The sequence below is a fragment of the Myotis myotis genome, unplaced genomic scaffold, assembly GCF_014108235.1.
Source record: "Myotis myotis isolate mMyoMyo1 unplaced genomic scaffold, mMyoMyo1.p scaffold_m19_p_10, whole genome shotgun sequence".
In the NCBI taxonomy this organism is placed as follows: Eukaryota; Metazoa; Chordata; class Mammalia; order Chiroptera; family Vespertilionidae; genus Myotis; species Myotis myotis.
Genome location: NW_023416314.1, coordinates 11,419,658 through 11,444,547, shown reverse-complemented (window position 1 = coordinate 11,444,547; position 24,890 = coordinate 11,419,658). Strand labels below are relative to the sequence as shown.

General features: G+C 38.1%; 1 protein-coding gene across 4 annotated transcripts in view; it reads left to right on the top strand.

Annotated features, from left to right (window-relative positions):
* Nucleotides 1–24,890, top strand: part of CWF19L2 (CWF19 like cell cycle control factor 2) — a 96,156-nt gene that overhangs the window by 16,554 nt on the left and 54,712 nt on the right. For all 4 annotated transcript variants that reach the window (XM_036324462.1, XM_036324463.1, XM_036324461.1 and 1 more), the window contains 4 exons: nt 4,301–4,394; nt 7,215–7,330; nt 13,130–13,779; nt 23,306–23,402. In XM_036324462.1, coding sequence (XP_036180355.1) covers nt 4,301–4,394; nt 7,215–7,330; nt 13,130–13,779; nt 23,306–23,402 — 957 coding nt within the window. The remainder of the gene's footprint in view (nt 1–4,300; nt 4,395–7,214; nt 7,331–13,129; nt 13,780–23,305; nt 23,403–24,890) is intronic.

Genomic DNA, 24,890 nt, shown 5'->3' with positions numbered 1-24,890 from the left:
CCCCCACACGTGCACCAGGCCTCTATTCTATATAGTAAAAGGGTAATATGCCTCCCAGCACCGGGATCAGCGGAGCCGCAAGGCCTCCTGGCACTGGGATCAGTGTGACAGGGGGCAGCGCCCAAACCCCCTGATCGCCCTGCGGCTCTGTGTGTGACAGGGGGCGGGGCCACAACCTCCCTATCCACCCTGCTCTGTTCGTGACAGGGGGTAGCTCCCCAACCCCCTGATCGGCCCTGCTCTGTGCGTTACAGGGGGAGCTCCCCAACCCCCTGATGGGCCCTGCTCTGTGCATGACCGGGGGGAGCTCCCCAACCCCCTGATCGGCCCTGCTCTGTGCGTGACGGGGGAGCTCCCCAAGCCCCTGATGGGCCCTGCTCTGTGCATGACAGGGGGGAGCTCCCCAACCCCCTGATCGACCCTGCTCTGTGCGTGACAGGGTACGGAGCCCCAACCCCCCTGATGGGCCCTGCTCTGTGAGTGACAGGGGGCAGCGCCCCAACCTTCTGATTGGCCCTGCTCTGTGTGTGACGGGGGTGGCGCCGCAACCTCCCCATCGACCCTGCCTTGAGTGTGACAGGGGGCGGTGCCCCAACCCCCCAATCAGCCCTACCCTGAGCGTGACTGAGGGTGGCATCGCAACCTCCCAATCCGCCCTGCTCTGTGCATGACGGGGCGGCGCCCCAACTCCCCAGTCGGCCCTGCTCTGAGCCCAACCAGGGGCTGCACTTAGGGATTGGGCCTGCCCTCTGCCACGCGTGAGCAGGCCTAAGCCAGCAGGTCGTTATCTCCCGAGGGGTCCCAGACTTCGAGAGGGCACAGGCCGGGCTCAGGGACCCCTCCCCCCCGAGTGCACAAAATTTTGTGCACTGGGCCTCTAGTCCTATATAATAAAACCCTAATATGCAAATTGATTGAACAGCAGAACAACTGGTCGCTATGATGTGCACTGACCACCAGGGGTCAGACGCTTAATGCAAGAGCTGCCTCCTGGTGGTCAGTGCACTCCCACATGGGGAGTGCCACTCAGCCAGAAGCCGGGCTCATGGCTGGTGAGCGCAGTGGTGGGAGCCTCTCCCGCCTCCACGGCAGCTCTAAGAAACAGAGAACCAAGCGGTAAGGAGCAGTGAGCATGTGGGTGGTAAAGAGTGAGGGGTCCTAGACTGTGAGAGATATCCCGGACTGTGAGGGGAATGTCTGACTGCTGGCTTAGGTCTGATCCCTGGCAGGTATCGGGCCTAAGCTGGCAGGTGGACATCCCCCGAGGGGTCCCAGACTGCGAGAGGGCGCAGGCTGGGCTGATGGAACCCCCTCCCCCACCCCCAGTACACCAGGCCTCTAGTCTTTTATAAATACTTGCAAAGAGATTACAACAATTTATACTGTCCAAACTATGTATGTTCTTTTACTATACTAAGTATCTGTATTGCCACTATTATTTCTAGCATTTTCTGACCATCTAAGGCAAGTATGTCAAACTCAAAGACTAACACGGGCCAAATAAACAAGGTTTAAGTTTATGTGGGCCGCAAAAAAACAAAAGCTTCAATTTTCATAGAAACATAGATTTATTTCGATAGAGAATGCTGAATACAAAGGGCTAAAATAAATGAGTAATCATTAACATAAAATAATAGAACATTTTAATAAAAATTAATATTTTTTCTTGAACATTAACTTACCAGACACTGAATAACTGCACAAATTAATAAGTGTAACTCAAATGAACCTATTTTTCTTGTTCTCTGAAAGTGAAATATTTCCTGTTGCACACACTAAACAAGTCAGTCCAAGACTAATAACATGGCAATAGGCTGCTAAAATATTTGCTGCTAAGTATTAGTGGAGAGAAATGGTGCGCCTTGCACGTAAGGCGTGTAAGGGAAATGAGTGCAACATGATTATAGTAATCAGTCATTAGCGAATGTTGTAGTTCGTTATTAATAATATGTATAACAGGATATTGTAAAAATTAAGTTACGAAATGTTTATTAAAATGTTTTTTACTAGTACATACCGTTATATTGGCTGGGCTGCAAAAATATTCATTGTGGGTCACATGCGGCCTATGGGCCGTGAGTTTAACATACTTGATCTAAGGTAAGGTCAAGTTAAGAACCTCTAGTACTAGTATGTGGTTTTGAAGCACCCTTTACCTTCATCTCACTTACCTATATTGATATTGCTTAATTGTCTTTCCCCTTTCTCTGGAGTCCAGTGGTTCTCAACCTTCTGGCCCTTTAAATACAGTTCCTCACGTTGTGACCCAACCATAAAATTATTTTCCTTGCTACTTCATAACTGTAATGTTGCTACTGTTATGAATCATAATGTAAATATCTGATATGCAGGATGGTCTTAGGTGACCCCTGTGAAAGGGTCGTTCGACCGCCAAAGGGGTCGCGATCCACAGGTTGAGAACCGCTGCTCTAGACCAAAATTTCTTTGATGGCAAGGACTGTGCCTGGTTTATTCATTATAGTCCTAGTGCCCAGACTAGTGTTGGGAACATAGGAGGCCCCAGAATTGTGACTAGACTACCAGCATCTCTTTACTGATTTTTGCTACCATCTTCTCACTGGATTCCTACCTCTAATCTTTGGTAAATTTAAATTCTTTATTGTTTAAAGTATTACATAAGTCTCCTTTTCCCCCCACTGACCTTTCTCTGGCTGCCCCTACCCCCCAACAAACACCCCCCCCCCCCCCGTCTGTGTCCATTGGTTATGCTCATATGCATGCACACAAGTCCTTTGGTTGGTCTCTTACCCCCTTACCTCCCACCTTCCCTCATAGGTTGGACATCTGTTCGATACGTCTATGACTCTGGTTCTATTTTTGTTCATCAGTTTATGTTGTTCATTATAATCCACAAATGAGTGAGATCATGTGATATTTATCTTTCTCTGGCTGGCTTATTTTGCTCAGCATAATGCTCTCCAGTTCCATCCATGCTGTTGTAAATGATAAGAGTTCCTTGTTTTTTTATAGCAGCATATATTCCATTGTGTATGTACCACGATTTTCTAATCCACTCATTTGCTGATGGGCACTTAGGCTGTTTCCAGATCTTAGCTATGGTAAATTGTGCTGCTATGAACATAGGTGTGCATATATCCTTTCTAATTGGGTTTCTGTTTTCTTGGGATATATTCCTAGAAGTGGGATTACTAGGTCAAATGGAATTTCCATTTTTAATTTTTTGAGGAAATGCCATACTGTTTTCCATAGTGGCTGTATCAGCAGTGCAAGAGGGTTCCTTTTTCTTCCCGTCCTCTCCAGCACTTGTCATTTGTTGATTTGTTGATGATAGCCATTTTGACAGGTGTGAGATGCTACCTCTAATCTTGCCCTTCACTCTCTCCTCTGCTCTGAAATGAGTTTGCTCTTTGTGTAACAAAGCCAGTCTCCTTCATGGCTCACTGTTGCCCCAGCATAAAACCTTAATAGCAGTTTAAAATGGTTTATGTGGCCTAGTCCCTGATTATTGTACAACCTAATCTCTTAACCATTGTTTGTTTATGAGTCTCAATTTTAGTCAGTCTGAATTACTTTAAGTTCCCTCAAAGTGCTATATTTTCACTTTTCTCTGGGGTTTTGTGAGCATGCTGTTGTTCCTTTTATCTGGAGTGTCTCTGTGCCTTTTCCTCCCACAAAAGAAAATGTGGCTTATTTCTGCTCATCCTTAGTCTAAGAGTGCACATATTAACTTACTAGGAAGTCTCTAATCCTTCATTGTGAGAGGTGTTTTAATTATGTGTGGCTTTAGTGCTCTGTATTTTTATCTTCAAAGCATTTGTCAGTTACTTATTCATTGTCTGTATTCCTATTTTATAAGCTAGCAAGGGCAGGGTTAGGCATATTGATTGTTATATCTTCTGTTTCCAGCACAGTTGTAATTCATAGTAGGCTCTTTTTTTCATCCTCACCCAAGGATATGTTTTTATTGATTTTTAGACAGAGGAAGGGGCAGAGAGAGAGGAGAGAGAGAGAGAAACATCGATGTAAGAGAAACACTGACCAGTTGCTTCCAATACATGCATTGGTTGGGGATCAAACCTGCATCATTTTGCTGTATAGGATGATGCTCCAGCCAACTGAGCCACCCAATCAGGGCCAAAGGAGGCATTTAATAGTAGCATCGGGTGAATGTTACTTTAGACATTATTTCCTGAAAGTTGCAGAAGAGCGTCTTAAGAATGTTTTAAATATTTGTCCAGGGTTGCAACTGAGTCTCAGATATGTTATTTATGGTGGGATTATTTTTAAATTATGACCTCTGGAAATAATTTTGTTTTAGTCCAGACTGTTGGAAAGAGAATTGAATCCATACTGGAAGGATGGTGGGACCGGTCTTCCACCAGAAGACTGTACTACGTCATCAGTTACTAAAGGTATGTATATTTTTGTAATAGCCACACAGGCATTTCTTATAACTTGGTATTCCTGAAGCAGTGAACTGAGTTTGTTGGTAGATTGGTAAAATGTATTATGAATTTCAAAAATGCTTAATATTCCAAATCATATTTTGAGATTTAGTAAATCTAAAGTTTGTAACGTTATTTTAATATTTTAGCTTGATGCTGTAATTTTGATCAAGTTCATAATTATCTGTTTTTGTTTATATTTGCATAACAACTCTAAGTGTATTGATTATCTGATGTGAAATTTGTATGGTTTCATATTATGAGCATCTGTAGATTATTACTAAGTGTTCAGTTTACATATGACAAGCAATGATAAAATATTGCAGTCTTTTTGAGGTTTTATTTAAATTATTAGTAATTGGGAAGCTGATATATTTGGGAGCAAGCTGATTATGTTTTTATATTTATTAATGATTTCAAATTTGAGTTTTTATTTTGAATGGGTTGATACAAAGTATGATTCTGTGAGGAAATAATGCTTTGGTTTGCTACATTCTATAACAAAATATAAAAAGTATTAAATTTCATGAAAATAATGTGTAAATATTAAAGATGTGATTGCAGCCCGGCTGGTGTGATTCAGTGGTTGAACATCAACCTATGAACTACAGGGGTCCTCAGACTTTTTAAACAGGGGGCCAGTTCACTGTCCCTCAGACCGTTGGAGGGCTGGACTATAGTTTAAAAAAAAAACTATGAACAAATTCCTATGCACATTGCACATATCTTATTTTGAAGTAAAAAAACAAAACGGGAACAAATACAATATTTGTATTTGCATGTGGCCCACGGGCCGTAGTTTGAGGACCCCTGAACTAGGAGGTCACGGTTCAATTCCTTTTCAGGGCACACGCTTGGGTAGTGGGTTTGATCCCCAGTGTGGGGCGTGCGGGAGGCAGCTGATCAATGATTATCTCATAAAGCTTTTAAAAGGTCTTTCTTTCCTCCCCTTCATAACATGCTTTCAACACTTCCCTCTTCCATATTGTACTTACTTAGAAAGGAAAGATGACAGAAAACTATGTCTGTCAGAGGTTCAGATCCCAAAGTTGAAATTCAGTTTTAAGAAATGATCTGGCCCTAGCTGATTTGGCTCAGTGGATAGAGCGTCAGTCTGCACTGAAGGGTCCTGGGTTCGAATCCAGTCAAGGGCACATGCCTCAATCCCTAGTAGGGGGTGTGCAAGAGGCAGTCGATCAATGATTCTCTCTCATCATTGATGTCTCTCTCTCTCTCTGCCTTCCTCTCTGAAATCAATATATATATACATATATATGTGTATGTATATATATACATATATATACATACATATATATACACATACATACATATATATATATTTATTTATGAAATGATCTGCAGATTTTACTGCATATGCAGATAGTGTGGTCTTTCTGTTTAGACCAATGGTAGAGCTGAAATGGTTAGGCACCAAAAAGTTTATAAGTTTAGTATTGAGGTATGTAGAGGTCACATGCTATTATAGGTAAGGACTCAGACTTTGGAATTAGGGTTCTTGGGATTAGAACTGTGTATTTCCACGTACTAGTTTCATGAATTTGGGAAAATTTCCTGATCTCTCTGAGTCCATTGTACTCATGTGTAAGTACCTATCATATGGTTATTGTGAGGATTAAATGAGAAAATCTGTTAGCATAGATTTAGTAATCTATTATTACTAAATAATAGTAATTACTCAATAATGACAATGTCAAATAGTACTTTTCTGTACAATTAAATGTTCTGGGAACATTTTATCAACAGTATTTTTATAATGATTGAGGTGCCATATTTTTAATAATTAATGAGTTAATCTTTATTTTTCTTTTTTTGGACAAAATTAAGTGGAAAAGTATTTTTTTAAAACATTTTTTATTGATTTCAGAGAGGAAGGGAGAGGGGAAAGAGAGGAACATCAATGATGAGAGGGAATTATTGATTGGCTGCTTCCTGTACGCCCCCTACTGGGGATCGAGCCCTTAAGTGGAAAAATAAGTAAACTTTCAGTATCCATACAATATTATTTTAAATCATATTTTAGTAACAGGAATATCTGTACATTTTAAAGTTTACATGGCACATTTACATATCAGCTTATTTTCATAGTAACCATGTGAAGATAGCAACGTAGATGCTATTGCCCACTTCTGTAGTTCAGGGAACTAAAGCTTAAAGTGGCCAGGTTATTTGCTCTAGTTCTGTGAGTGGTAGTAGAACCCAGGTTTCTGATATCTAGTCCAGGGTTAGTTACTCTAGATTCTTCATTAGAAGACTATACTTGTTACTATGTAGTTAGTAGAAAACTAGCTTACAAAAACTTGCTTACAAAACTCCTGATATTTTCTGTTCTTATAGATTTCCTCCCTCTTTTTTTTGGATTCTCTTTTAGAATCTTTTGAGTTGGAAAAAATGTCAAAGGTGGTTTAAATCAGCTGCCTTTATATTACAGAAAAAGAAACAAAGTTTCAAAGAAGATCTTGCTTAAGATCTTTAAACTAGTTAGTAGCAGCAGCAAGACTAAAAATCTAGATTCCCTTGTTCTTTAGTTTATTGCTATTTTAATATTATCCTGTCTTCTAAGAAAAATGGGGAATGCAGCACAGATTCATTTGGTTATATTTGGTCTACAATAATACAACTTATTTATGATGGAAGCATACATTTTTTCAGTCTTTTAATTTTTGACTTATAAAAATAATTTTATTTTTAAGTGATTTTAGAAGTAATAAATATTAATTCTGTTATACCACATGAAAAGTATAACTGACATTTAATATTGAAATTTAGTTTCAGTAATAGAAGATGGTGGATTAAGCTGGCTAAGGAAGTCTTATCAAAGAATGAAGGAACAAGCTGAGAAACAGAATAGAAATTTTGAAGACATTGTAGCTGAAAGATATGGGGTGAGTATTCATATTAAGGAGATATGTGTTATTTTTAGAGTTATGTGGGAAATTAAGTTCTTTAACTTAGTCAGTGTTTTGTGCCATGAAACACTTTTGAATTGACTTAGTATTAAAGTTTAAATTTATATACTGTTGAAGCCATTTTCTGCTTTTCATTATTATATAAACTTATGTACCATTTTTATTGACATAATGAATATAAAACTTAAGTACTTAAAATTTAAGTGTGTGCGAGTTTAATGTAAAAATCACATTTTCTCATTATGAAGGAAAATGTAAATAATACAGGAAAGCCTCAATAGTATACCTTTGGCGATAACCATTGCTGAAATTTTGTTATATTTCAGTTTTCCCCCCTAGAGTTTTTACTATATTTCAGTATTTTGGAATACAACTGTTTTTTACAAGTATATACATATGTATATGTGTATGTATGTGTGTATACAGGGGTGGGCAAACATAGGTTTACAATTGTGAGTACATGAAACAGTTTATTCTTGTATTATTTTTAATTATGAATTATTTTTCATAGGAACAACTCTCCTTTTTTCTTAATGTCCTTTTTCCTTAATTTCGGAAGAAAAGCAGGTTTAAATAGTTGTAAGAATTCGAAAATATAGGCTAGCAAAAAGAAAAATGGAGAGAAAAGTTATTCTTTGTTTAAAATAGGTAATCTTTGTTAATATTTTGACACATACCCTTTTTGAGATAAAATAAATTGTTTTATTAAATTAGGCTTATTGTTTTATTAAATAGCCTTATATATCCTGCTGTTTTCTTTTTTTAAAAATATATTTTATTGATTTTTTACAGAGAGGAAGGGAGAGGGATAGAGAGTTAGAAACATTGATGAGAGAGAAACATTGATCAGCTGCCTCCTGCACACCCCCCACTGGGGCCGTGCTCGCAACCAAGGTACATGCCCTTGACCGGAATTGAACCTGGGACCCTTACGTCCGCAGGCCGACGCTCTATCTGCTGAGCCAAACTGGTTAGGGCTATCCTGCTATTTTCACTTACTAATAACACATAATTGGATGTCAGTAAATATATTCATTTTAATGACTTCTTAATTTTTAAATATATTTGAATGGTTTTACCTTATTTAATTGTCAGTGAAGAGACATATATATGTTTTTATTTTATTTTCTCCTATTAAATAGCACTGTGCTGACCATCTTTGTACAATCCATTTTATATACTTATCTGGATATCTTCTTAAGATGAATTACTGAAAATGAAATTGCTGTCCTTAAAGGATATAGACACTTAAAGTGAGATATAGGTAATTAATAGCCAAATTTCTCTGCCAAAAGATTGATCAAATTATACTTTTATTACATAAAAGCATAGTAAACATATTTCTCTTTGCTTTTATTTTTATACATTTATTAATGAATTGAAATATTTTTAAATATATTTTCTGGCCATTAGTATTTTTAAGTGAATTGATTATTGGTAGTATTTACCAATTTTGCCTTTAGCATTTAAAACCTTTAAAAATCTGTTTATATTTCTTTCTCTTAGTTTCATGTTTTTTTATGCATTTCTTTACTTTGATGTGATGATCTCTTTATAAGGCTGGTAGCCACCTGGTGCCATACATCGTTATTACAATACTAGAGGCCGGATGCACGAAATTCCTGCAAGAGTAGGCCTTTCTTCCCCCAGCTGCCGGCACCAGCTTCCCTCTTGTCCCCAGGACCCAGGCTTCCCTCGCAGCCCTGGCTTCGTCTGGTCTGATTAGCATATTACACTTTTGTTATTCTAGATTGCTCACTGTATTCCCTATGCTGTACTTTACATCTCTGCGACTATTTTTATAACTGCCAATTTGTACTTCTTAATCCCTTCCCCCTTTTCACCCATCTGGCAACCATCAATTTGTTCTCTGTATCGATGAGTCTGTTTTTGTTTTGTTCATTTATTTTGTGTTTAGATACTACACATAAGTTAAATCATATGGTATTTGTCTTTTTCTTTTTGGCTTATTTCACTTAGCATGATACCCTCTAGGTCAGTGATGGGGAACCTTTTGAGCTCTGCATGTCAGCATTTTGAAAAACCCTAACTTAACTCTGATGCTGTGTCACATATAGAAATTTTTTGATATTTGCAACCATCATAAAACAAAGACTTATATTTTTGATATTTATTTTATATATTTCAATGCCATTTAACAAAGAAAAATCAACCAAAAAAATGAGTTCGCGTGTCACCTCTGACACGCGTGTCATAGTTTCGCCATCGCTGCTCTAGGTCCACCCATGCTGTCAGAGATGGCAAGATTTCATTCTCCTGTTTGAGGGGGAGGGTGGGGGGGTGGAAGGAGCTACAGGAGCGTCTCTGGCCAGAGACTGAAGACTCGCGCTGGAGCGAGGAGCAAAGACTGAAGGCTCCAGCCGCAGCGAAGACTGTGTCCAGAGCGAAGATGGAAGGCGGTGGCCAGAGTGAAGGTCTGGGTCCCGGGTGCCAGAGGAAAACTGGTGCTGGCAGCCAGGGGAAAGAAGGCCTATTGCACGAATCTTAAAATAATTAAAAAATTAAAAATTAATAAAATATTAATTGAAATGTATCTGCATTACATGAAAAATCTCTTAATTGCTTCTAGCATAATTTATTAAATTGTGCTAAAATTTACAAGGGTTCAATTAAAAAATATCTTAATTCTAAACGATATAATAGAAAACATATAATAGTGCAGTTATAAGCACTTATCTGAAAATAAAAATTTAAAGAAGTGAATTTAAAGAAGGGATTAGCCAAAGAAAATATATGCACAACCCATGGACACAGACAACAGTATGGTGATGGCCAGAGAGAAGTGGGGGGCAAGAGCTGGGTAGAGGGGGCAAAAGGGGGGAAATAGGGACATCCTATATAATAATAATAAAAGGCTAATATGCACATTGAACGGCAGAATGACCAGTTGCTATGATGCGCACTGGCCACCAGGGGGCAGACGCTCAATGCAGGAGCTGCCCCCTGGTGGTCAGTGCACTTCCATATGGGAGTGCCACTCAGCCAGAAGCTGGCTCATGGCTGGCCAGCGCAGTGGTGGTGGCAGGAGCCTCTCCCACCTCCGTGGCATCACTCAGAATGTCCAACTAACGGTTTAGACCTGATCTCTTGGGGGCCTAAGCCTTTAGTTGGACATCCCCAGAGGGCTCCCTGGCTGCCAGAAGGATGTCTGACTGCAAGCTTAGGCCTGATCCCCCGGCGAGTGGGCCTAAGTCGACAGGTGGACATCCCCCAAGGGGTCCTGGACTGTGAATGGGCGCAGGCTGTGCTGAGGAACCCTCCTCCCTCCCACCCCAGTGCACAAATTTTTGTGCACCGGGCCTCTAGTGTAATATAGTAAGCATTGGATAAATTGTGGTAATTGCTGTTTTATTGTCTTTATTTATCATATTTTATTGACTCTAAGAAGCCACTAATTGTAGCTGTCAGTGAGGGGGAGCTTTCATTATGAAAACATTTCCCCCACCTTACTGCCAAAATTTCTATTCGGTTTATGTTGTCATTGAATTTAAGGAATAGGTTAAATCTGTATTTTAAAAATAATTAAAAAAAAATGTTATGGATTATCTCTGCCTCGTGCAAGGTAGTAACTTCAGCATGTTTTGGTTTCCCATCTCACCTCTCAGACGTTATTGGAATAATTTGAAATTTTTATTCCAGTTTGTTATAAATTTAAAAATATGCACCTTATTCTTGAGAATTGCATTAGACCTCACAACTACAAGAACAATTACTTTGACTTACTCGTTACATTCGCCATTTGGTTTATAGCATGCCTTCCTTTTTGCAGTGATTCTTACCCTAATTCATTTATGGTTTAGCTTACTGATCCTGAGTAATTTCCCGCCCCCCCCCCCCCCCCCCCCCGCCCAGTGATTTGCATTCTGATATTTTTGGCAGTTTTTGGAAATGATTTTTTTTTTTTTGGTCAATAACAGGATAGGATAGTTTGTGAACTGAATTCTGTACATAGAATTATTGCCTTATAATTATTTTTAAAATTGATCTTTATTCCATTATTTATAGCATTTAGTTGTAGATGGGAAGTTAACAGTCTTACTTTCCTTCCTTTGTAGGTAATGTGTTACTTGTTTACCTACTCCCATCTGTTTACATGCCTATGCTTACTCCTTCTTTCCTCTGATCTAGTCTTTTTTAAGAATTCTTTTTTATGTGAATTTTGAGACTCGGGAATTAGGGTTTTTAATGCATGAGTCTTTTTTAAAAAAATTCACTTATTGTTGAAAGTATTACATATGTCCCCTTTCTCCCCCATGACCTCTCCCAGCCCGCCCTGCCCCCCAATATAGGCCTTCACCCTCCTATTGTCTGTGCCCATTGGTTATGCTTACATGCATGCGTACAAGTCCTTTGGTTGATTTCCTACCCGCCCCCACCCCTGCCTTCCCTCTGAGGTTTGATGGAATGCATGAGTCTTTTTATGCTTCACTTTCTTCCTTCTCTATGGATATCGGATGAGCACTTTGGAACTGGAAAATTAGCTAGGGAAATTTTCTTTTATTATTACATTTTGTTAGTATTTTTTTCTATCTCTGCTCTTTCTTTCTGCAAGTATTAGTACATGCATGTTAAATTACCTTAGAATTAAGTGTCCATGTTTCTTTTTCCCTTATAACGTATCTATTTACCATCTTTTCCTAACTGTAGAGAATTCCCAGGCTAGTGTTGAATTCACTAATTTGGATTCCATGCTTTCTATTTCTCCATGCACTGTATCTGCATGTTTATAGACACAGTTTTTATTTTCAAGTCTTTCTTGTTCTTGAACTCTGCTTTTCACATAGAGTTTGTATGTTTTAGCAGTGTAGCAACCTCTTGAATCTCAGTAACAGTTAGGAATTTTTAAAAAATTATTTCTTAACTATTTCCTGTATTATGTATTTTACTGACTCCTTTTCAGTTCCAAGATTTCTTTTTAATTTGGTAATTTTTCATTGATTAATTATATTTTAAAAGTATTTATTTTTGCGTAGTGTATTCGTTTGCTAAGGCTGCCATAACAAAGTTCTACAGACTGGATGACTTAAATAACAAGTTTATTTTCTCACAGTCTAGGACAGGGTTGAGGAATGTCCCGTCCGTGGGTCGTATAAGGCCTGTGAAATCATTTGGTCTGGCCCTGCCAAGGTATTAGGGATGAGTTAATTAAATGTTTGACCAAATATAGCAGGCTAATTTTTAAGCTGATAATTTTGTATGGCCCATGAATGACCTTATAAATATCCAAATGGTCCTTGGCAGAAAAAGTTTCCTTATCCTTGGTTTAGGTCGGAGCATGGAAGTCCAAGATGTACATGTCAGCAGGTTTGGTTTCTTCTGAGGCCTCTCCTCTTGGCATGTAAATGACTGCCTTCCAGCTGTATCTCACATAGTATTTTCTCTTTGTGTGCATCCTGGGTATCTCTGTGTGTCCACATTTCTTCTTATAAGGACATCAGTCAGCTTGGATTAGGGCTTAACCTAATGACCTCGTTTTTACTTAGTCATCTTTTTAAAGGCTGTTTTCCAGTGCAGTCAGATTCAGAGGTACTCTTGGTTAGAACTTCAACATGTGACTTTGAGGGGTGGTGGGGGAGGATACAATTTAGCCCACATCAGGTAGGATGACCATATTTTTTTATTTTTTTACCTCTTTGTTGGATTTTTCTTTCATTGTGCTAAATAACAGCGCATCATGGCCCAGTAGAATCTGGGGTACAAATCATTAAACCTTTTAAAATTTTATATATCTTGTTTACTTTTTCTCCTTTTTAGTCAATGGAAATATTTCAGTCGAAATTAGAAGAAGCTGAAAAAACTGCATCCACAAAAGAAGACTGTAGACGAGAACGCTGGAGGAAGCCAACGTATTCAGATAAAGCACTGAGTAGTCAAGAAAGTAGAAAATCAGACTTGACAAAATATAATAAAAGTTCAAGGGATAGACATAGTTCAACAGATATTACAAAAAATAAAGATAAGTTTTATGGTGATGAAAAAAATAATAGATCTGGGTCTTCAGAAACATATAGAAGAGACTCCAATTCAAGGCAAAGTCAAGAGTTTTCTTCTCTTGGAAATTTGAGACCTAAATTTATAAGGCCCTCTGATGATGAACTGTCATTTCATCACATGGGCAGGAATGTTGAATCTAGTTCACCCTCAGCACTGGCCACTCAGGGTTCTGTGCGTTGTGGTTTTCGAAAACCGACAGAGAACAGCGAAGAAAATTTATCATCACGAAGTCGCTCTGATGAGAGAGAAGGAGAGAGGAAACATTCAAATCGAAATCCATTGGAAACCAGTCACAGTGTTGACTATCGACATATCTCAGAAGATGGAAGAGAGAAATCACATGATGAAAGCTCGAGGGATGACTCTCCGAGAAAAGAACATCTACAGGACACAAAGTCTTCATTTTCAGGGTATTTTGTCATTTGTTTTTAAACCAATAAATTAATATAAAAGTCCAGAGGATTCAACAGACTGAACTGTATTTTTAGAACATCAGTTATTAATTAGATGTGAGTTATGATCTTTTGTTTCTTAAATTTGATGGACAAGATATGTGCATTTAACAATTCAATAGTTTCGTTTTATGAATTGCATTTCATTTCACAGTTTTATTTAACAAAAAAGCTGGAAGAATTCAGTAGCTATATTTGCTTAAAATTTGTTGCTTTTTTGCAACCGAATTAATCTTTTTAAATGGATATGCTACAGGAAATACTTTGGTGTATTTTGTTACTGTTTCCATATTACTTTCAAAGGAAATTATTCCATTGTTATGAATAATTATAATTCTAAATATCGTATGCCTACTGGAGGTCTGGGAGACTAAAGGAAAATATATTGCTTTAGCCCAAATAAGAAGTGACAAAGGAATATGAAAGATCCTGCACAGGGAAGCATGATTGTATGGTGGTGGTTTTGCAGAGGAAAAAAAAAAGAATCCACTTTTGATACTTGACAGGTTTTAATACAAATGTTAGAGTTTTCAGAGCGAAATATAGGTCAGATAGTGGTTGTATCTGTAATGATTAGGGAAATAGGTAGTATTTACTGGTTTTATTATTCTTGTACATATTATTATGCTTACATTTAGGGCTGGGTTAGTAGAATAGGAAACTCAGGTAGAGTGTAATCAGACCTAGGAAAACTTGATTTAGCATAGAGGTAGGCTTGTAGGAGATAACCATAAATAGAAAATGAATATCCAAGGTTAGTGACTTAATTATATACTCGAATGATCAAAATATGTTTTAAAATACCACCTAATGAATGTGACACGAAAGGGAGAGGTTTTAGACAATAAAAAAATTCAGTGGTGGCAGTAGTAGGTTTAAGCATTGTGTTCAGGGTCATGAGTGGTAAATCATTTTTGTTAATGGAGGAAAGCAAACTACAGGATATAGAGTTCAAAACCACAGTTATAAGGTTTTTCAAGAATTTTCTAGAAACCACCAATAAATTTAGTGAGACCCTCGAGGATATGAAAAAGGACCAACTAGAAATTAAGCATACACTGACTGAAATAAAGAATAATATACAGAGATCCAACAGCTTGGGCGCTGGTTCAAGTTAGAGCTTTGCTCCCAGGAACCAAAGGAGGAATCTAGCTGTGTTGACTTTATAAACATGGCAGGGATAGAGAATGTCTAAGGTTGTGTTCATGTATAATTGTCTAGGCTTTTTTACTCCAGGTTCTCAAGGGGGTAGACTACTCCAGTTTTCAGTTGCTAAGAGGCACATAAATGCGAAGATACTTTTAAGTATAGGTAGTTAACTGTTATAGTATTTACATGCAAGGAGTGATTGACTCTTCTGGGATAAGATTAGGAGGAATGGAGTCCCAGAAAGTTGTGTAGGGAAAGGTAGTGAGCTCTTGAAGGAAAACTCCTTAGGCAGTAAGTGGGAAAGGGCAACCAACATGGAGGTGGGGGTGGGGAAAACATGGACAGAGATGGAGTGGTATAGTTCAGGATTTGCAAATAGTATTTTGGAAGGTGGATGCAGTAGCTTCCTGAGAGGAGGGTATATCTCTTCGTAGTTTTTGCATCTTTAAATTCTGTTAGAGTGCTTAGCACATATTGGCCTCTCTATTGAATGAGAGGAAATGGTAAGCAGATATTGCAAATATTGCCTGTTTATCCTGTAAATGGCTCCAGAAGCATGTTTATGAATTAGGCAGTATCCTATAGTGATAGGGAAGAAGTATCTCAAGGATTTAAAATAGATCAGATTTGGATTTTAGAAAGATTCCAAGGTGGTGTGAAGGTTAGTTTGGGAAATGGAACAGATTTAAGGCTGATATACTGGTGAGGAGGCTATGGCTGAGAGACAAGCAGTCATGAGCCAGAGGAGTGAATGTGGAGGAGAGGAGGAGTTTGACTCAGTGATGAAGCTTTTCATTCTGTGGCCTCTTGAAAAGACTTGGTTACTTATCTGTGCACTAGCTCTAGACAGTCTTTGTTAAACTGTTCTTGAAGAGACTTCACATTGGATTTGAAGCATGATGAACAAAGAACTGATGGGAGGATTCCTCTTTGACTCAGTGTTTGGCTTTCATTGGCAAAGGGACTAACCATTCTTGAGCACCAGTTTCAGTGCTGTGTTTGGACTGTTTGTTTCTTTTATTCATTGAAATTTGAAAGAAGTATCTGGTCTGAAGGGGAGGTTATTTTTGTATCCGAGATGTCCCTTGGAACTTAATTAGATAAATTTACAAATTTTTTCTGCTATTATATTTCTGTAATGATATTACTGCAGTTGCAGTAGTTTATACATTATTGCATTTAATTCAATAACATGAAGGTAAATATTAATCATTTTCTCAATCGATAGCCTCTGAGAGGTTAAGACACATGCATGATCATAAAGCTAGTAAATGGCAGAATCCATGTGAATCTGACTGCAGAACTTCTTTTCTCATAATACTAACAGGGATTTCTAATTTTTGAAGGGATGATGGTGCAAGATAATGATTAGTGTTGTAAAGAAAAAGCTTTTAGTGCTTCATGAAAAGCTTGCATTAGGAACTCTTAGAATTTAGTAATCTGTTTTTAGGTATTTAGACGTTTATTTTGACCCATATCTATTAGTAGGCATGAATCTGTTCACATTTGATATAGTTTATTAACATCCTAAAATCTTTGTCTTCAAAAGGAGATGAACAGATGGATGCCTTTTGGCCTTCATTCTTCTGATCCTATCAAACACGCTTGCTTGGAGGATGGCTTATTTTTCGAAATAACTGAGCTCATTAAGAAATCCTATATGTACTGTGTCTAGATTATGTGAGCATATACTGGATTAACAGAAAGGGTTAGAGAAATATTGGGGAAACCACCCCCTTACTCATTTTATTTTTCCTCCTTTTTTAAAAAATAAATCTTTATTGTCCAGATTATTACAGTTGTTCCTCTTTTTCCCCCCCATAGCTCCCCTCCACTCAGTTCCCACCCTACCCTCTGCCCTTACCCCCCACTATCCTCATCCATAGGTGTACGATTTTTGTCCAGTCTCTTCCCACACCCCCCACACCCCTTTCTGCCCCGAGAATTGTCAGTCCACTCCCTTTCTATGCCCCTGATTCTATTATATTCACCAGTTTACTCTGTTCATCAGATTTTTTTATTCACTTGATTTTTAGATTCACTTGTTGATAGATATGTATTTGTTGTTCATAATTTGTATCTTTACCTTTTTCTTCTTCCTCTTCTTAAAGAATACCTTTCAGCATTTCATATAATACTGGTTTGGTGGTGATGAACTCCTTTAGCTTTTTCTTATCAGTGAAGCTCTTTATCTGACCTTCAATTCTGAATGATAGCTTTGCTGGATAAAGTAATCTTGGTTGTAGGTTCTTGGTATTCATCACTTTGAATATTTCTTGCCACTCCCTTCTGGCCTGCATAGTTTCTGTTGAGAAATCAGCTGACAATCATATGGGTACTCCCTTGTAGGTAACTGACTGTTTTTCTCTTGCTGCTTTTAAGATTCTCTCTTTGTCTTTTACCCTTGGCATTTTAATTATGATTTGTCTTGTGGTCCTTTTTGGATTCCTTTTGTTTGGGGTTCTCTGCGCTTCCTGGACTTGGAAGTCTATTTCTTTTGCCAGGTAGGGGAAGTTTTCTGTCATTATTTCTTCAAATAGGTTTTCAATATCTTTCTCTCTCTCTTCTTCTGGCACCCCTATAATTCGGATGTTGGTATGCTTGAAGTTGTCCCAGAGGCTCCTTACACTACCTTGATATTTTTGGATTCTTTTTTCTTTTTGCTTTTCCGATTGGGTATTTTTTGCTTCTTCGTATTTCAAATCTTTGACTTGATTCTTGGGATTCTCTAGTCTGCTGTTGGATCTCTGTATATTATTCTTTATTTCAGTCAGTGTATGCTTAATTTCTAGTTGGTCCTTTTTCATATCCTCGAGGGTCTCAATAAATTTATTGGCGGTTTCTAGAAAATTCTTGAAAACCTTATAATCGTGGTTTTGAACTCTATATCCTGTAGTTTGCTTTCCTCCATTTCTGTAAGTTGTGATCTGTTTCTTTGTCTCCGCATTTTGGCTGCTTCCCTGTGTTGATAGAGTGGCTTTGTGTGCTAGGTGTCCTAAAGGGCCCAGTGGCTCAGCCTCCCCGATTACCTGAGGTGGACACTCTTGGTGCACCCCTTTGTGGGCTGTGTGCACAGTCTTGTTGTAGTTAAGCCTTGATTGTTGTTGGTATCACTGGGAGGAATTGACCTCCAGGCCAATTGTCTGTGAGACCATGGTGTCTACAGAGGGAGAACTTCTGTGCTGAAGACATCCTTCTGGGGCAAGACTTGCTACAGTGGGGCTTTGGTGCTCACTGAGTCTGCCCCCTGAGTGTGTCCCTTATGGATCTGAGGAGTTGTAATCTGGATGGCCCCACTCTGACCACTGGGTACACTGGCTCTTGGGTCTAAGGAGGTGCTAATTTAGCCTCTGCCTAAGGCTACCCAGTAGGAGCTATGGAGAGATATTCAGATTCCTCTTCCTTGTTTGGGGTTTGGAGGTGCCCAATGAGGCCCAGCTGTGAAGCAATGCAAGCTGCTGTGGGGCCTTGGGCCTTCTTTTGGATATTCTGGGTCTCTCTGACCCAGCTGTAGTTTCTTAGGTAATTTTAGATCTCAAAGGGCCAGCCCATTCATATGCAAAAGCCTCTGCTAGCAGCTTGGGTGGGGCGGGATCTCAGGGAATCAACAGGGCGGAGCAAACAGCTATGGCTGATCCTCAGCCCTGCCCTAAGAGGCCCCCGGGTCTCAGTGTCCTGTCTCAGTGTCCCGTGGTAATCGCTGCAAGCACCTCTGAGAGAAAGCTGCCCTCGAGTTCCAGCCACTGCCAGACAGCCCAGTTTCTCCCTGTATGAGTCTGGGTCCCCAGAGACTCACCCAGAACAGGAGTTCAGAGCAGTCAGGAGCTTGAGACCCCCTCCCGATTGAAAAAGACAACGATGTCCTCAGTTGCCAGCCCTTTCCACGTGCGCCTCCGTACCTCTGCACTTTACTTCCGCACATCCTGAGTCTCAGTGTGCTTTTCTCTTTCCTTCTAGTTGTAGAATTTCCACTCAGCCAGCATTCCTGTGGTTCTGGATGATGTCTGTTTTGTCTTTTAGTTGTAGTTTTGAAGTGGTTGTGCGAGGCAGCAATTTCAGGTGTTTATGCCGCCATCTTGGTTTTTGTTTTCCTCCGTTTTTTTAATTTTCTCAGTTGGCTGGTGTTGAGATGAAAATTAGTGAACTAGAACATAACTTTGTAGGAAGAAAACAAAACAAAATACCTGGTCAGGTACTTAAACACTTTGCAGTGAATAAAGGCAGGAAAAAGGAGGAAAAACATCCAGGAAGTTTCTCACTTAGGAAGCTAGGCAGTTAAAGCAGATGCTGGAGCAAGCTGACTTCATGGGGGAGTAATTGCACTGATACTCTTTAGAAAGGGAATGACTGTTATTTAATTTGTTTTATATTATAATACATGCAAAAATTTCAAGTTTCATAAAGGACAGCAATAATAAATTTTCAAAGCAGAGAATTTTGGAAAAATAATTGAATGGGAAAGAATTCAAATTGAGAAAACTGTTCATAAGTAAGTCAAAATTTTTATTGAAATATGATTGGGTTGCTTGAAATGCAAATAAATTAAATTCACAATACAATAGAAATGACTTGTACCTCAGAATTTAATTAAAAAAGTGATTGAAAACTTTTTTCCATACAAAAGGTACAACTAATAATACAAACAGTACCTCAGTCCACAGAAGCATATAAAAAGTGATAAAGTTCTTCTGCTTACACAATGTAGTGCCCCTGCTGTTTGTCTTAATTGCTTTTTGAAATGTAGACTGAAAGAACTTGAGGGGAACAAAAATGTTATTTTCTAATGGTTATTTACGTGAAGTATTTTAGATTTCTTAGTCTAAGCACCAGAGTATTGCATTTCCTTTCACCACTATGAGAAGAAATGGCTCATACAGGATTTCTGCAGAGATTAATGCCTTAAAAAAAACACAAAACCTCAAGTGTTTTCTATTAAAATACTTTATTTTTTACCCCAAGGGAATAATTTTTATATATGGTTGTTAGGTCAAGTTTTAACTTGGAGGTCTTTTCTATTACTTGTTCAGAGTGTATGTTGGAAGTTCAGGTTAATTTCAGTACAGTATGATGAAATCTAGGAATTTGGGGAAACTAGTAATCCATAGATATGCTCTTTATATTTGAGATTTATGACAGATATTTTTCTGCTTCTTAAATTTATTATCACAGCCCTTTGAAGGTTTTAAAAATAATTTTACTGAGGTATAATTGACATATATACTATAAAGTGTACAATTTGGTAAGTTTTGAAATAGTATATTCTAATGAAACCATCATTCTAAAATGTTTCTTGGTATCCTTTCATAATCCCTCCCTCCCCATACCTCCCAACCCCCTTAGCCAACCATTCATCTTCTTTATTTCATTAAAGACTTGTTTGCATTTTCTGAAGTCTTATATACATGGTATCATTTGTCATGCACTCTTAGTTTTGTCTGTCTTTAAAAACAATATTTTTATTGATTTCAGAGAGGAAAGGAGAGAGAGAGAGAGATAGAAACATCAATGATTAGACAATCATTGATCTGCTGCCTCCCATGCACCTTAGCTTTGAATAGAATATATCTTTAACTTACCTACCCTCTAGTGATATTAGACCACTCCTATATGGTATAGGAACTTTATAATAGTTTGTTTATATTTCTCTTCTCCTGTCCTTTCTGTTACTGTTGTCATACATTTTATTTCATAACCCCCTCATATATAATTACTTTTGTTTAAATAGTTATCTTAAGGAGATTTAAGTAAGACGAAGAAAAGTATTAAATATCTACTCTTATAGTCATGGTTTCTGTTGCTCTTCCTTCCTTTGAGTTGATCCACATTTTAGTCTGGTATAATTTTTCTTCTGCCTGAGGCTTCTCTTTAACATTCTTTCAGCTTGTTATTTCTGAAAAAGTCTTTATTTCACTTTTGTTTTTGAAAGTTATTTTCACTTGACATAGAATTCTAGGTTGACAGTTTAAAGTACTTTAAAGATGTTGTTGCTGTCTTGCTTACATTGTTCCTGATGAGAAATCTGTTGTCATACGTACCGTTTTTTAAAAAATATATTTTTATTGATTTTTTTATAAAGAGGAAGGGAGAGGGATAGAGAGTTAGAAACATCGATGAGAGAGAAACATCAATCAGCTGCCTCCTGCACACCCCCTACTGGGGATGTGCCCACAACAAGGTACATGCCCTTGACTGGAATCGAACCTGGGACCCTTCAGTCCGCAGGCCGACACTCTATCCACTGAGCCAAACCGGTTAGGGCCGTACCTTTGTTTTTATGTGCATAAATTTTCTGTTTTTTCCCCCCTCTATGCCTGCTTTCAAAATGCTCTTTGTCACTAGTTTTGAACAATTTGACGTAGCTTTTTTTTTTTTTGTACTTGGGATACTTTGAGCTTCTTAGATATGTAAGTTTTTTTAATTTTTAAAAAATTTGGTAAGTTTTGGCTATTGTTTCTCCTGTCTCCCATTCCTTTCTTTCAGGACATTAATGACATGGATATTAGGGCATTTAAGATTATCCCACAGCTCTCTGATGCTGTTTTCATTTTAAAATAGTTTTTTTCCTCTATGTGTTTCTAATGTTCAGGTGTACTAATTTTTAAAAAATATATATTTTTTAATTTATTTTTTACTGAGAGGAAGGGAGAGGGATAGAGAGTTAGAAACATCAATGAGAGAGAAGCATCGATCAGCTGCCTCCTGCATGCTCCCAACTGGGGATGTGCCCGCAGCCAAGGTACATGCCCTTGACTGGAATCGAACCTGGGACCTTTCAGTCCGCAGGCCGACGCGCTATCCACTGAGCCAAACCGGTTGGGGCAGGTGGGCAGGTTTACTGTTTTTTTCTTTTTCAGTCTAATGTTCCATTAATCTTATCCAGGGTATTTTTAAAAAATCTCAGACATTGTAATATTTATCCATAGAAATTCAGTTTAATCTATTTTACATCTTAGTTGTTTCTAACATTTTGAACATATGGAATAGTTATAACTTTAGTGCCCTTGTTTGCTATTTCTTACATCTGTGTCAGTTCTTGGTTGATTTTGATTGATAGCTTTTTCTACTAATGATGAGTCTAATTTTCTGTCTTTGTATACCCGGCAATTTTGATTGGATACTAGATATTATGAATTTTATTGTGTTGAGTGCTGATTATATTATTTGCATTTCTATAAACATTGTTGAGCTTTGTTTGGTGACATGGTGAAGTTAATTGGAAACAGTTTGATCCTTTGATTCTTGCTTTAACATTTGTGAGGTGAGCCCGGTGCAGCATATTCTAGGGCTTATTTTCCACTAATGAAGCAAAACCCTTCTCTTAATACTCTACCTTGTGCTTTCTGAATTGTGAGTTTTTCCTAATCTGACTAGAGCGACCAGGCATGCTTCCTCTAACCCTTCTGGATGATTCTTTTCTTGGCTGTGGGTAGCTTCTTGCTGAATACTTCAGGGGAATTCCCTGCAGCTCTCTCTTCTTTAGCTGTGTGGGAGTTCTTGGACTCGTAGCTATGTCTCCTTCACTGAAGAGTTAGACTCTTCCTGGGCTTCCCCTTCCTGCACTGTAGTCCAAATCTTTCTTAAGGTAGCAAGCCCAGGCAACTGTATGTGTCAGGAATCTGACATTGGCTTGAAATTTCTCTTTCTTCTGTAAAGCTTCCTTACTATAATTTCATACATAATATTATTTGTAAATTAGTTTAAGTTGTGTGACTAATTCTGGGTTGACTTTGCAAAAGAGCACATTATCATTGTTTTTATTCTTTCAATGCAGTTAAATATGTCATTTCCTTGGGTTATAAATAATACCACATTGAATGAAAACTTTCTTCAGATGTGTAGAATTATGGCCTGATTCTAGTGTTTTTATTAATTTTTGTTTCCTTATTTTAGAATGAGTATGGGAATAATAAATAATGAATAGTTGACTTCTATATTATTTTACCTCATTGTTAGTGGGACTTTATTATTTTTATAACTGCCATAGGCTATCATGGCAATGTAACACAGAACCTTAAACCAGCGGTCGCCAACTTTCCGACCTCACCGACCACCAGTAGTCCACAGACCACCAGTTGGCGACCGCTGCTCCAAAGGTTTCCTTAAACCAGTGGTCACCAACCTTTCAGACCTCACGGACCACCAGTGGCCCGCGGGCCACCTGTTGGCGACCACTGCCTTAAACTATTAATCTATGGTGTGACATTGATATATATATATATCTGTACATTATGATCTATTTGTTGAAACTTTGGTGAGGTGTAACATTTGAGTCTTCATGCTGTTATTTGCAGTGTACCTATATGTCATATGCTCTTCATCTGCCTTGTTCAAACAGAAGTCGCCCCGAGGATGAGTCCATCCACATCCTGAGTGTTGATGAGAAGAACAAGTTGGGAGCCAAGATTATCAAGGCAGAGATGATGGGAAATATGGTAAGACTTATTTGTGGTTCTTTTGGAGAACAGTAATTAAATATTTAACTCCTGATGAGTAATTTTTATATGTTGTTCTTTTGGAGAATAGTAATTAAATATTTAACTTCTGATGAGTAAGTTTGGAATTTTCCTTAGCAATGTAGACATAGCACATTTTGAGGATAACTGCTGCTTATTGATTCTTTAAAGATATTGAACACTTTTAAAAACAGTACTGTTTGTCTACTTCTAAATAAATTACCTACTTTCCTCTGTCAGATTTCTGAAATTTAAGATCTTAGGGAACTAATGCTTTTTAATTTCTTTTCTACTTTGCTGTGTACTTTATTCTTGCATTTCTAACTTACTGAGCTCAGATATCAGGGAGATAAAGATATCACTGACTTTTCCCTCTTTTTTAGTCATGCATTGTTAAGGACATGTATTACTTACAGTTTTTACCTAGGAACCTAAAATATAAATGCTTCAAGAGGATGGTTAATTAATTTATTCAAATTTTAAGGCAATGTGTTTGTGCCTAATAGTATTTTAGTTACTCTGTATAGGTTAGCTCATTTAACTCCTGTAATAATGTTGTGATTTAAGACTCATTTACCTCAAAATGGAATAGAAATAGGGATGATTTGGTAAGAGCTACATCTATCTATCTATCTATCTATCTATCTATCTATCTATCTATCTATCTATTATATTGCCACATTTCTGTTATACTAATATATGTTATATTGCACATGGCAGATTAACAAAGTTGGACTTTTTGTCTTGACAGAATAGATTCATGGTCATATGTATGTACTCATCTCAAACAAATATAAATAGTCTCTATGTTTATATATTTCCTTCATATTCTTGTTTTCCCTAAAATATGTCCTCGGTATACTATCAGTTCAGTACTCTGTAGTAGAACTGAAGGTGGTCAAACAAGACATATATTTTTATTCAGTTGTGTGTCTGATAAAAGGAATATCTTATGTATGCTGCTCTCCCACTTTGAATCTGGTCCTTGGTAACACTGAACTTCAACTCAGAACTTTACCAGAAATTGGAAAAAGACAAACCAACAATAACAATAGCAAAAAAATAAAGTTTGAGTTCTGAAAGCACAAAGAATCAGTTAAAATAATGAAGGAGAGGTCACCAAGTTAGGAGGTTAACATGTTAAAAGAATTGTTCCTGTGTTTATGGAACCACTGCAACAGAGTGCTATTTTTTGCTTGTCATATAAATTTATTTCTTTGTGATCTATTGTTTTATATGTCAGCTATCTACATATATAAAAGCCTAAGCAACCGTTATGCCCAAATGACCAGAATGACAGTTGCTATGATGTGCACTGACCACCAGGGGGCAGATGCTCAGCGCAGGAGCTACCCCCTGGTGGTCATTGAGCTCCCACAGCCAGCCTCCTGTGGCACCTCCCCCTGGCCATCTGGCCCCTCCCTGCCCCCATTAGCCAACCTCCTGCGACCTCTCTCCCTGGCCGGC